Here is a 14,763-nt window from a genome sequence, read left to right on the forward strand (position 1 = left end):
TTCTGTTCTGTAGAAAGCCAACTCAAAATGAGTCATAGTTTAAAGTTTAGCAAATGTAGGGCATGTGCAAAGAAGCAGCAGATATCTCATCTCCCTTATTTAAAAGGTCTAGACGAAAACACTATAAATGGGGAGGATAGGACATTTGCTGATTTTTGGCAAGCGTCCTACATGTGTCAAACTCTAATTACACCCCTAAGTTCTGGGCACTGCAACATAAATATAAAATCATAATGTTCTTGATTTTGCACTTGTTTCCTTATGGTTATCACCAAATATATTTTTTACAAATAAATAAATAAATTAAGCTATTCTTCCAGCTTTGTGATCGAAATGACATAGGTTATGTAGGTAAATAAAAACAAGATAATTATTCTGGGACTCCTTGAAATATTTCTGTTTATATACCCCAAAGTTTTTAGAGCACACAGTCCATCAAGACATTCCAGGGCATATTTACAAGCTCCGATCACCACCACAATGTCACTTTTTTCTATGTGTGCTGCACCTTCCAGCACATAAACCATCTTCCCCTGCAAAGCAGTCACCCTTGCGCTATTTTAAATGGGGGCCTGCATTGGCGCTGGACAGCTAAATTTAGCACCAGCTCGGGGGGAAACACAGGGCTGCACCATATTGTTGTAAATATGCCCCAAAGTGTCTATCCCAAATCTCTACGAATCAAGTCATTTTAACGCCAACCCCGAGTTGTGAATGCAATCACCTACCTGCAATCTCTTTCACCAAAGAAAACCTTTTTTGTGTGAATTCTGGGTCTCATCTTCTCAAAAATTGAGAGCCAGCAAGGGCAAACTACTTTGCAGCTCCCACTCAATACTGCCTCTTCACCCAATGTGTTTCATGCAGGATCCTGTCTTTTTCGAGCAGACGTGGTCAACATGGTTACTGGCCCAGTGGGCAAAGCAGTGCATGCAATGAAGAACAGATTTATGTTATATTCAAATCTGATCTTTACCTACAGATGAAAAAGTAATCCGAAAAGAACCAAACTATGTTCGAAATCTAGAAAGACTACCTAGCTGGAACTTTGATGGGAAAACAGATCATAAAGAGAAAAAGATTGCATGCCTAAAAAATCGTGGCCATGGCTAGTAGCCTTTGCTGCTTCACAAGTTGTGAACCTAGGTCCCTAACAGCATTCCCTCCTGCATACTTGTTTGCATTAGCCCTCCTCCTCACTATTATGCTGCAGTGGTATGTCCTTGACAGAATGATTCTTGCATCCTGTACAAATATCCCATGCTAATTTTCTGGATACTCTGTACTCTACTAACATCCACGCTTTTCACAGGGAGTTTGCTTAACTTCAACCTAAGGCCATGCAATGAATGATTATCTCTGACATTGGACTCTCAACTCTTTCTTCTTCAACTCCTTTCTCTATCGCTATCGGCAACTGCTTACTCTAGATCACTGTTTCCCAAACTTTGTAGAACTACGACCTAATTTTCGGAATGACAAAGTTTAAGGACCAACTTAGCTTTAATGGACAACTGATGGGCAACTTTTTATTGTAACTAAAGTATCGTGTGGTAGCACACTGTCACTTAGAGACAGCACATTTTTCATTGATATGGACATGAACTTTGCACAGACATGCACATTTACTGATGACACTGTACTGTATACAAATGATAATATGTAGAAATTGAATTTCAGAGAATATTTATCATTTGTGAATCACCAAGTAAAGTGTCTTTATCTGTTTTGATCCTCGATCCATCACACTTTAGAACTACAGAAAAAATGTACTTTCCTAACTGCTGACTGGATACAGTTAATTTAACTATTCTCATCTGTTGTGTGTTACAAAGAATGACATCCTACAAACTTTCTTTTCACACTCTCTGTACCCCATCAAGATTGTCCCATAATTCTCTGACTGAAAAGTGAGAGGAGTTTGTAAACACCAATCCTCATGTTAAAAAAGGAGCAATTTGCCAGGAGACATCATCTGTCATTTGACCTCTGTCTTTGAAGCACAGCAAATGTGACAAGATCAATGCAGAATTTAAAGGGATCTTAATTTATTGTTTGGCCTTTCTGCTCTAGAATCCTTCAAATTAACCTTTGGTAAGAGGACTAAGCTTGTGCAGTTAGTTGGATGTTATTAAGCAACTACCTTCATTGAAGGTGTCCAATGCAAACAAATCCAGTTATGGTGGCATAAATCTGCTGTAGTTCAATAATTTTGCTAGGAGTATATGAGGAATTCTTGATCACACTAAATATATTTCATACAGTTCATTTGTTTACTGCTGGCAAATGTTCTTTAGTCTGAGAACCAAGGAATGTTCACATAGCTGCTCGTCGAACATCATGCCCAATCACAGTGCGGATTTTCCATCAATAACTCCTCTTTGTGAAATGTTCGGACTGCTTTTGTTAGCACCATTAACTGCTGTATCCGGTTAAAGTATCTGTAAATTCTGAAACATATAAAAAATGAAATGGCTCTCTCATTAAATACTTATTGACTAATACTAGACCTTATCAATAACCTTATTTCCAAATTCAATACTCATTAATACATTCCTTTACTAATTCAGGCGTGCTGTATATACTATTTCACTGATTCATTCATTGATTGGAACGAGATGTATGAAACACTGGTTGCAAAAATACTAGTTGCAAATTGCAACCAGTATTTTTGCAACCAGTGTGGAATTTTGCATAATGATCAATGTACAAATAGATTGTTTTGCTAAATCTATAGTCGTATTCATCAATATTCATGAGGTATAATACAAATTGCGACTCAATTTATTTGGTTCTCGTCAGAGAAATGGTGGCCTCTTGGAGTTAGCAGACCACCATGCCAGTAATTGCTTTTTAAATACATTTTTAATTGCAAACCATTTTCCTTAAAGAAAACTGGCATGTGTTTATAAAAACTTTGAAAGTTAAGAACATTTTATTTGAGAGGAGACTGTTGTCCCCTTGATCACTGCCTACTTCCCATCAAGCATTTGCTTTCATTCACAAAGGGAACACTCCATGTTGGACGTCAGAAGAATTTGAATGTTTCGCATTCAGTCGCAAAACATTGATACATACCATAACAAATCGGTATTTGGAAGGGACATCTTAATCGTGCCTCCTATAAATGGCAATTCTTTATACCCTTTTAAACTAATTTTGCGATCTAGTAAGCAGTTAGTAAATCGCAAAGTGGGTTTATAAACTGAACCGTCAAAAGAACATACTGTGTTTGTCTCCTACTTTGCCCTCCGCAACCTTAGTCTACACCCAACCGAGTTTTAACTGCTGTGGTCTACATATTATTCCCCCTACCTCTTCAGACAAAGTAACCTGTATTATTATTAAAGTGACATATTACTTGTGATACCCATATTTTCAGTGCAACCCACATATCATCATAACCTTTGACCCAATGATCCCGGCAAATGTTAGTGCTGCACGGTGTCGCTGGGAATCTTAGTAAATCTGGAACCCCTTGTGACTGAGCTCTCAACACGGGACTGTTATGATAAAAACGTTAGTGAATCACATGACTTAATCTATCGACATGTTCATGTTATTTGCATGGCAATTGCTTAGCCCCTTAGCACTTTTAGATGCAGAAGTTTACATCTGCTGTCGTGAGTTCCTCCAAGGAGAATCATTCTTGGAGGTACTTGTGGGCGGACCTCACCTAGTGTAATGCATATGATGTTATATATTGGGCATTTCTTGTGGTTGTGTTCTGCTGGGGGGGGGTTGGGTCATGTGATCTACTATTCAACCCACTGTGTGACCTGTAGTAATCTCTGCAGGGTGATTTACAGTATAGATGTGGGTCTTTGACCCTCTGCCTGACCAATGCCACCTGAGTGGTGTAATCCATTACTTCAGGGCAGGTCGGACTGGCTGTAGCGGGCACCGGGTGTTTTCCCAGTGGGCCAGAAGGGTGGGGGCTGTTTTCGATGGGTGGAGGCCGGTTTTTGTTACTGGGTTGGTTTTGCAGCAGTGCTGCAATATCTGCCCCCTGTAACAAAAGCAGCAGCATTGTTTCTCACCAGCATGCCCCCCCCCCCCCTTCCTCCCTCCTCGAGACTGATTTGATTTAATTGGCAGGGCTGATTAGTGTTCTCAGTCCGGCCCTGCTTCAGTGTCTTTGAGGTCATTGATGAAACAGTTCATAAGAGAACCAATGTTAAGTTCCAAAAAGGCTTATAACTGAACAAGAAGAGAAATGAGCTATAGAGCATGAGCAGGGGCGAAGCGCCGGGAAGCGATGGATTCCTAGTGGAGTTTTGTGTTCTACCTAGTCATGAAATAGTCCAATGATTGGTACAGTGGAATCCGGGAGGTGCGGGAGGTGGGACGGTTAATACCATTGATTGGTATAGACACATGGTAGATTTCATGCAGCAGTTTTCCTTTTGTTGCCTTAATTTCCATTTTTGTCCTTCTTTTGTCAAAGCGTGTACCTTATATGTTTTGCCCAACACTTTTCGCGTAGAGCATGCCTTGTCTGACATCAAATGCCCTCAGCCTAAGCTTAAGATTGTACATTGAGAGTCTGTGGTGGCAAAGGCTATGAAAGCAGACTTCAAAGAAGTGATCATGGACAAAGCAACACGTTCTGAAAAAAGTCAAGCTGATGCTGCCCGCATCATTAAACATGAGAAAACAACGTTATTCCTGTTGTGCAGTTTCACATCTTGGCTTTATTTCTGAGCTAATGTTTTACAAATACTTCTTTTACCAGGAAGTGTTGAAATAGTGTGTTTTGCCCTAGAAGTGCTAAGATTTCTTTGCCTCCTTCCTGAAAGCAATGTATCCATTGCTGATGGCAGCCCAAGAGAGTTGACGTTTGTCTTGCTGCCTATGAAGTTATCTGATGGCTTTTCAGCAATTGGCAACTTTTTTTGATACTGTTTGTTTATGATATGGAGTCTTATCTGCAGTACAAAATACTGGCTTTCTAGGTAAAACTTCCAGGGCCCCGGCAGTCTTTTTCATATCTCTTGATTAGCTTTACTCCAAAGATGCCCTTTTGTCCTGATGATGACCAAGTGACCCACAGAATAGGGTAAAACGTTGACTAAATCCCTAATAGAATAGGTTTTCTGGACTCATTGGCTCACTTCTGCATCCTCACAAAGCACTGCTGTTGTTGATGTTTACGTTACACCCTTCAAATTAAGGTACATCAAACGTATACATAAGTATCAATTAGAAAGAATGGTCTGTACCCTTTGCTAAATTAACAAGTATCTGTATTGCAACTCACAGGTCCTTCAACTATTGAATTCTATTGAATGTATGTAATGCTTGTTATTATAGACACTCATTTATGCCACTGATTGATGATAGCAGTTTGTGAAAGTTTTTTTATTTAATCTAATGAGAATTCCTAGTGAATCATTGTTTTTCTATATAGCCATGGAAAATCAAGCAAATAACCTGCCTGTGTGGCCAAAGGGAAAAATTACTCGGGAACTGGCCCAATCAATATTATTTCTACACACGACATTTGAATTTATTTTAATAATGCTTGCAATCTAAATTATCATGAAGAGATACCACAGCTTCTAAAGGAATGACAGAACAGATGCAGTGTGTGCAGTAGAAGTACATTCTACTTAATATTGTCGGTTTTATTGTTGTTTCAACCTTTCCTTATTGATCACCTTGAACGGATGAGAGTGAATTGTATTGGCTTCTCTGCTATGTTCCATTATGCAGTACGATCTGTTATAGATGTCTCACACTTGAAAATTTGCATTCTCAAAGTTTGTAAATGTTATTCATGCTACACGTTAAATTTTATGTCAATTCACCAGTGTCTTCCACACAGTAATTGCTATCAAGAGTGACAAATATTGGTAAGCAGCACTGTTGTTGGATTGTTGAGTCGGGGGTAGCCAATCAAATTTGTGATACAACATTATTATGCTCACTTCAATAATGCAGACCCCTTGCAATGGCAGACACAGGCACATTCTTGGAGTGCACTCATCCGATCTTCATTACTTTTAATCAAGTTTGTCATTACTGAATTTAGTGATACCTCGTATGAGTGAAGACTCTTCGTATGCCTCAGTCCCTGCTTTGTTTGGGATTGAGTGCACGAGCCTTCAGGGGATCTCATGACTTCTTTTCTACGGTCGAGTCTAGGGTGAAGTCAAGCCTGGCTGCTTATACCATCTCTCTACATTAGTGGCCTAGATTTGCACTGGGAAATAGGGCCCAAGTGATATAGGGTTGTAGTGGTACCCATCTTTGTCCTGATGGAGACCTCGATAAAACCTATTGCTTTGGGGGTCAAACTTTGACTTTAACATTACCTTCGGAATGTGTTTTCCAAATTGTTTATGCTGTGGGGCAATCTACCCCATGAATGAGTGTGTCTTGCACAGCACCCAATATCACAGCATTTGAAGTGTCTTCTAAAGAAACACAAAGAAAGTGTCTGTTGATTGCTTTGGTTTAGAGATCTGCTCATTATACGCATTCATATTGAAGGCGTACATATGTACATTTACGCATTTTAAGTTGTGCAACAAAGTAATAATTATTCGATCTTTGTAATTTTAGGAGAGCAGCGGAGCGGATTTGAACACTATTACAATCGGTTACTTTGTCAAAGTAACCCTTAAGAATGTGATCAATTTCTATATACCTTCAGCGGTGACGGATTCCGTTACAAATTATGGCAATAGCAGCTTCACTAAAGATATTAAGAATTATGTTCCAAGTCTTCGCTACATTACGGTGTTGGCCTCACCAAGAATTCCACCTCCCGGAGAATGGTTCCAGTTGAAAACAGGTAAGCCGGCCATCATATCCCTCCCAGAACTGATGCTCCCTCTTTCAATATTACATTGATATACTGAAATTTCGTATGTGCCATATTTCACAATAGAGGGTGCTAGCAGGCCCACTGGAGCAAAGAAACAAAAGAAAAATAACATTTTATAACATTTAATAAATCATCAGTTAAAGGGGATAGGAGGAAATGGGAAAATGAGTGGTCCTTGAGCCCTAAGATTTCAATACTTCTCCAAAAACAGGAAAGCTGTTACTTGAGTTTATCAAATGATTTATAAACCTTACTTAATGGAAATAGCCCCACTTCATTGGAAAAAATATTGATATATTGGGTCTATGCTTTCTGCATTTTTTGGGATTTGGTCGTGGTTATTAAGGATAAACTCTGAAAAATCCAATACAATCAAATTTAGTCTGCCAGAACGGAACTGAACTGCTGGAGGATACCATGATATATTTGCGTCACAGTGCTGTTTTTTTCTCATATATACTGTGCCCAATATGTATGCAAGCACGGATGGAGCTTTCTGCCCAAAGACGGAGTGCGTATTATCTCCAAGTATTGTGTACTGCCTCTGGATCAGAATCCACAGCTTACCACTGTTTGTAAACCAGCGTCCCTGGTACTCACTGTTTGAAACAGGGTAGCATGCTTTAGCCAACCTGATTGGCCACAATCATAGTAGATACAATCCAATCATGTGCCGTTCAGTCTTTGGTAGCTTTCTGTGTCACTAGTCCTTGTTCTCCCCAGGGATGAAAGGTCAAAATATTGCCAAAAGCCCCTGTATTCCATTGCATTTCACCGCCTTGTTTGGTGATGGTGTTGTACCCACCACTAATGTTCAAAGCTCACCAAAACAAACAACAATGATGATGACTCTATGTACGACTCCATAAACTATGAGCTGTAAACTCCTGCGGCCAAGCACACAGACACTGGTCTGACAGGAAGGTTTATGATACTTGCAGTGATACAAAGGCTTTAAGCAGAAAGAAAATCAATCTGCAGACTGATGATTGTTATTTGACCATTGAAGGAAGTCTTCAAAAGTTAGCTAAGCTTTTGGCAGCTATTCTCAAAACCTGAGTACGGATGAAACAGAAAGGTTGTACAAAAATAACAGGAATACATAAATAACTTTGGTGAGTAAGAGAGTATGATCAGATACCCCAAAGAAGGAAATATCATTTTAAAGAGGGCAGGGGATAGGGCCCCAGTGATTAATTTTCACTGGTGGCTTCATGTGATAGGCATCAACACTCTTTTTTGAGGACCTAAATATATATTTTTCCTCATCAGACTTTGAACCAGACCAAAGGGAGGCTGCAGAAAAAAAGGTAGAAGGGAAAAGGAACATGCATAAGAAATTAGCGCCAACGGAGAAGAATGCAGCGATGGAAAAGAACCAGCAAAAGTGAGATCAAGAGACAGCAAGTGTAGAGTGGTGGAAGAAAGAGTCATGAGATGGAAACAAGACTCTGCAGCCTAGGTGCTCACCATCTCAGCGTTTAACAGAGGTGGGCTCTAAATCATTTCAGACCAGTGCAATTATTCTTTTTACAAGTTAAGCACTTGTAAAAATAAAGACCTGGAGACATCAGCCTCAGACATGTCCCTTACCTTCCTTCACCATCAGAGCGACATTCCACCACAGACCCTGGCCATCTATAAACCATTGTGGCATTGATACTGCTTCATGGTGGGAAGGGAAAAGGAGGGAATACATTTTCAAAACCATCATGTAGACTTATATTGTGGTCTCAAAATAACAGGCAGTGGTGTCCCACACCATGCACAAATTGACAGCAAGAAGATTACCTTAGCAGACACATGGCATACGTAAAATTGCCCAAATAATTTGCACCCTTACAACAGTGATGTGCTTATAGTGCCCCGAGGCTGGATGTTACTCCTGTTTGTCTTCTAGCAGTAGCAAATTAGTTGTCAGTGCATGCATTTGGCGATGGCAAGGTTGGGCCGCTTGTGAAAGAGGATTTTGTGATGCACTCTCCATGATGGTTACTCGTACTCTCCTTTTACGACATTCAGGTATCTGAAGTTGCTCTTCGGAAATGCAAAGGGTTACTCAATCTCTGTCAAGGACTAAATAGTGAGAAGTTTTGTTCAGTCCCTTTCTTGATTGCCCAAGTAAATGAGATTCCTCCCAATAGCCTGGTGTAACTGTGCCCTAAATAATACACATGAAAGGTGTTGTGTGTCTCCTTAAGAGGGTTAGGATAATTAAACCCATAAAGACTGGAAAACCTCTTTGGAAATCTAGTAGCCCATGATTTAAGATGAAGGATAATACTGGTGTGAATAGCAAGGCACCATACTCCCCTTGACAGAAGGGAAGAGAAAAGCAAGGATATTGAGATATAGAATCCATTGAATGTTCCTACTGTTAGAAGCAAAAACCAAGAGCAAAATAGTAGGAAAGGTTAAAGAAAGTGACGAAAAATAAGGGAACAGATCCAATGCCACCAATCCATTACATGGAAATGCCTACTTCTATTTAATTCAAATTGGATCTAACATCACAGCAAAAGACAGTGCTTAATCTTTGATTAAGAACCTCAGATAGCATCCTATGAATCGACCACCAATTTAGAAAAGGAAGTTTATAACAGTTGTTTCCTAAAACTCCTGCCATTTGTTTGTGAAATGAAAAGTTTCACATCCTTTGCTCAGCACTGGTTATTGCAGTTCCATGACCACCCTTTATGCCTGATCATCCAGCAGCTCATGAAACACCCTTCCAGGTAACTGTCAAAACAACCTTCAATGCAGTCGTAGAGGTGGTCAGGACATTCGACCATGCACTGTGTGTGCTGTTCGACAACGAGATGCCAGAGAGCGCGAGAAGTGCTCCTTCTTCTTCTGAAGTCTCTGGTAAGTTCTTAGTGATGCTTTTGGCACAAATTTAAAAGTATGCCCTTCTCTTGAAGCTCTTGGCTTCTTTTGGTGCCATTGAAAAAATGCAGAACTTAGAGGGGAGCATGAACTGAAGAAGTGTCTTCCCAAGAACACTCACTAGTAAGATAATCTCCTCAGTGGATCAGAGGTTGAAGCCAACCTTAGAATGTCTGAGAATCACAAACTCCTTGAACCTCATATTCTGGTTGACCTTGTAACTTAACTGACAGAGGTTTAGATGGAAGCAGATGATACGGATAAGGAATATATGGCTCTAGTTGGGATAAATGAGAGGCAGAATGCATTTTCCAGGTTGGAGGAAACCTTGAACGAAAGGCTCCAGTACTGACGTGATGAATTATGACATATGAACCAAAAATCATGGGTGAAATTTAGTTATCAAGATATGGACAAGAATAAAATGAAAATATAGTCAGTCTTACTATCCAACAGCAAAAAAGGGCAGAATTTGATCTTGATGTATCAGCATATCCCTTATTTGTGTCATTTAAACAGGGAAAACTTTCCGAAACAAGTTGCCTATGCTGATTCAGGGATCTTCCAATTACTGCTCACCGATCATGACCTTGCCGCCACAGGCCGGATAGTTGACCGGCTATCCGGACCCCCCACAAAACTCCTACTTAAAGGTCATGGCTGCACAAACTCGTTAACCAAGCTACGAAGTCTCCTATGAGTAAATCATTCCCCTCCCGGGACAAATGGACCCCATCCTCCAGGTACATATGGTCCCCCCTGATACATCCATGAGGAATAGAATGCAATGTACATGTACGGAACAACCTACCAAGTTTGTTATTCACTTTCTTCACCGACTGATTTAAAGCCGACACAGAAATAGCCCCCCGCCACACCTTCCGTGGAATCATGTGGGACCATGCAATCGTGCACCCCGGAACCCTTCTCGCCAACCAACTTACTGTGGATAAGATGAATTCGAGAAGTACTCGTCGACCCGTGGTCACCAAATCATTGCCCCCAAGATGCACTATGATTACAGATGGCGGTGACCTTGTCCGCCCTAACAGACCCTCCATAAAATTTTGAAACTGGTCAATACAGAGCCCGCCCCTTCCGTAGAAGGTCACCCTGTACCCGTATTCCCCAGCCCTGTGAATCATGTCACCTGCTTTGAATACGTCTGTGGCACGCCTCACGTATGAGTGGCCGACGACCCACACCACTCTTCCCTCAGCCGGTGATCTTTGACCGCTGGTCCCCAGGTGTCGGGTCAACTGCACAGTCCGCCCCGCAAAGCCTGCTCGCGAAACTGAAAACCAAACAGAAAACAAGAAGCGTGAGTGCATGACAGGGAGGGGCCTTGACCGCCTTCCCATTCGGCGTCCCCATCCTTAGAAGGGGACCGCCTCCCCGTTTGAGGGGCCAATGGCCGCCTCCCCCCGGGCGCTCCCATCCATAATGGGTGACGCCCCACCTCTAGGGATCTTCCAATTACTGCTCACCGATCATGACCTTACCGCCACAGGCCAGATAGTTGACCGGCTATCCGGACCCCCCTCCCGCCTTCCAACTTTTGGAAGGCGGGAGGGAGTTACCCTCCCGGCCGTATTTATTAAAAATATGAAACAAAATTAAAACCTTAAAATAACAGTTTCATATCATGTACAATTTCATTTACACATTACGATGTTCTTGGCTAACCTTAACACATCTCTAATACAAAGGTTCTCCTAGCCGATACTAAAACATCCTGTAAATGCATTTCTCAAAATTGAAATTGTACATCCTAACATTACGGGCCAACGGCAAGGTCGTAACCGGTGTCAGATCCCTAATACCAGAACTCCCCCCTCACCTGTGAGGGGCGGGCGCACAGAGGACTGTACCTCTGTGCCAACTTCCAATTTCCCTTGTCTTAACGGGGGCCCCTGTTTACTCGACGCCATCTTAGTGGTCGTCCGAGGACTCGTGTGAGGTGTCTAGAAGGTAGCGTAGACCCCCCTCCCACCCCACACTGCTTACCACATCTGCCGTCGCAGATGTCCTGGCCCCGGGAAATTCCCAGGAGGGGCCCGTAGCCCCTCCTCCCCAGGGAGGGGCCTTGACCGCCTTCCCTTTCGGCGTCCCCATCCTTAGAAGGGGACCGCCTCCCCGTTTGAGGGGCCAATGGCCGCCTCCCCCCGGGCGCTCCCATCCATAATGGGTGACGCCCCACCTCTAGGGATCTTCCAATTACTGCTCACCGATCATGACCTTACCGCCCGACCAAAAATAAATACGACATTTTTAACTAAGAGAGAATACCACAGACAATTATACTGAGCAATTCAAAGTATAACTTCTACTAAGCACTACATTTAACTCTGCTGCAATTACTTTGTCGAAATACATGCTGAAAGATCAACGACTTTATTACATAACAAATTCATCAACTTTATTCACAACAACCTGTAAAAGAAACAGTATCATGTCACTCGACTTTATTCAAAACAAATCGCTGTCATCAGGGGCTGGTGGGTGGGTCAAAATTGGCTCTTCGTTCCGTCTCGAGCTCACGTGCAACGGGGAGGTGCAGCTTCAGAGCACAGGAACAAGAGGATGCTTCCTTGGCTTGTTGCTCCTTTTATCCTTCTTCGGGCGGGCGTGGACCCTCCTCCAATCCGCCTACGGGGCGTGGCCATCGGCGTAGGTGTCTAGGACAGCCCCCTCTTGGGCGGGAAAAGGCGCGCCCCGGCTACGCCGCTTCGGGCATACCAGCCGAGACTCGCCTCCCGCCCAAAAATGGCTTCCCGGGGGGATCGGGGTACTCCACCATACGTTCGGGGGGACCGAGCGGTCGCCCCTTTCCATATGGTTGGGATACCCGACACCCCCTCTCAACACAATCCCCAAGAATGGGAAGACGGAAACGGTTCTGAACTTTTGGAAGGCGGGAGGGAGTTACCCTCCCGGCCGTATTTATTAAAAATATGAAACAAAATTAAAACCTTAAAATAACAGTTTCATATCATGTACAATTTCATTTACACATTACGATGTTCTTGGCTAACCTTAACACATCTCTAATACAAAGGTTCTCCTAGCCGATACTAAAACATCCTGTAAATGCATTTCTCAAAATTGAAATTGTACATCCTAACATTACGGGCCAACGGCAAGGTCGTAACCGGTGTCAGATCCCTAATACCAGAACTCCCCCCTCACCTGTGAGGGGCGGGTGCACAGAGGACTGTACCTCTGTGCCAACTTCCAATTTCCCTTGTCTTAACGGGGGCCCCTGTTTACTCGACGCCATCTTAGTGGTCGTCCGAGCACTCGTGTGAGGTGTCTAGAAGGTAGCGTAGACCCCCCTCCCACCCCACACTGCTTACCACATCTGCCGTCGCAGATGTCCTGGCCCCGGGAAATTCCCAGGAGGGGCCCGTAGCCCCTCCTCCCCAGGGAGGGGCCTTGACCGCCTTCCCTTTCGGCGTCCCCATCCTTAGAAGGGGACCGCCTCCCCGTTTGAGGGGCCAATGGCCGCCTCCCCCCGGGCGCTCCCATCCATAATGGGTGACGCCCCACCTCTAGGGATCTTCCAATTACTGCTCACCGATCATGACCTTACCGCCACAGGCCGGATAGTTGACCGGCTATCCGGACCCCCCACAAAACTCCTACTTAAAGGTCATGGCTGCACAAACTTGTTAACCAAGCTACGAAGTCTCCTATGAGTAAAGCATTCCCCTCCCGGGACAAATGGACCCCATCCTCCAGGTACATATGGTCCCCCCTGATACATCCATGAGGAATAGAATGCAATGTACATGTACGGAACAACCTACCAAGTTTGTTATTCACTTTCTTCACCGACTGATTTAAAGCCGACACAGAAATAGCCCCCCGCCACACCTTCCGTGGAATCATGTGGGACCATGCAATCGTGCACCCCGGAACCCTTCTCGCCAACCAACTTACTGTGGATAAGATTAATTCGAGAAGTACTCGTCGACCCGTGGTCACCAAATCATTGCCCCCAAGATGCACTATGATTACAGATGGCGGTGACCTTGTCCGCCCTAACAGACCCTCCATAAAATTTTGAAACTGGTCAATACAGAGCCCGCCCCTTCCGTAGAAGGTCACCCTGTACCCGTATTCCCCAGCCCTGTGAATCATGTCACCTGCTTTGAATACGTCTGCGGCACGCCTCACGTATGAGTGGCCGACGACCCACACCACTCTTCCCTCAGCCGGTGATTTTTGACCGCTGGTCCCCAGGTGTCGGGTCAACTGCACAGTCCGCCCCGCAAAGCCTGCTCGCGAAACTGAAAACCAAACAGAAAACAAGAAGCGTGAGTGCATGACATTAGCTTCACAACATGTGCAACCGCACATACCTCTTATAACAATTCGAGGACCAACGCCCTAACTGTTTCACTTTATCCACACTCAAACCCCTGGCTGTAGCTTCTGTAGCAGCACCTATCCGGAATGAGTGGGTCCCAAAATCGCCCGGGTTCAAGCCCGCTGCCGCGATTGCCATTGTCAACACCCGCTGAAACTGAAACCTGGTCAGTGGGGTGGCGTTGGTATGTCTCAGCAAGCTCCCCCCCCATGATGCCGCCCTCTGCGCTAAATACTCCTCTACGCATTTCACTGGGCACATGTGGGACCCTAGCATGCGCTGAACAACCACACTGTCTCCGATCGCTCCCTGATCGGTTTTGGACTTGGCTATAGTGACTACCATCGTGTCACCTTTAATCTGGATGTGTTCTCGACACAGACCTCCCCCCGTATCCTGCTTGTTCCTTGCTACCAGTACGCTTATCCGCATAGCCCCATGAAACACTAATGCAAAGGCGGCCCGGAATAGCACTATCTCTGACTGAGATGAACAAGTCGCAGGGAGTACGGACATTAACTGGGACAACCTTGCTAGCCCTATCGGGCGCCTCTCGTCCTCTCTACGACCCTCAAGGCGTTGCCACCCGCGCAGCGCCTTTTCACCAGAAAGGACGCTGTGGGGTCCTGAATGCCATGAGCCTGCGCCATGAATGCAATGGCGGCTCGGTGTC

The 14,763-nt window shown here is 43.8% G+C and overlaps 1 protein-coding gene across 5 annotated transcripts in view; it reads left to right on the forward strand.

Annotated features, from left to right (window-relative positions):
• KIAA1549L (KIAA1549 like) overlaps positions 1–14,763 on the forward strand; it is a 674,355-nt gene that overhangs the window by 263,369 nt on the left and 396,223 nt on the right. For all 5 annotated transcript variants that reach the window (XM_086955871.1, XM_086955872.1, XM_086955873.1 and 2 more), the window contains one exon: positions 6,568–6,799. In XM_086955871.1, coding sequence (XP_086811997.1) covers positions 6,568–6,799 — 232 coding nt within the window. The remainder of the gene's footprint in view (positions 1–6,567; positions 6,800–14,763) is intronic.

This window comes from Lissotriton vulgaris, chromosome 2_1 (assembly GCF_964263255.1).
Source record: "Lissotriton vulgaris chromosome 2_1, aLisVul1.2, whole genome shotgun sequence".
In the NCBI taxonomy this organism is placed as follows: Eukaryota; Metazoa; Chordata; class Amphibia; order Caudata; family Salamandridae; genus Lissotriton; species Lissotriton vulgaris.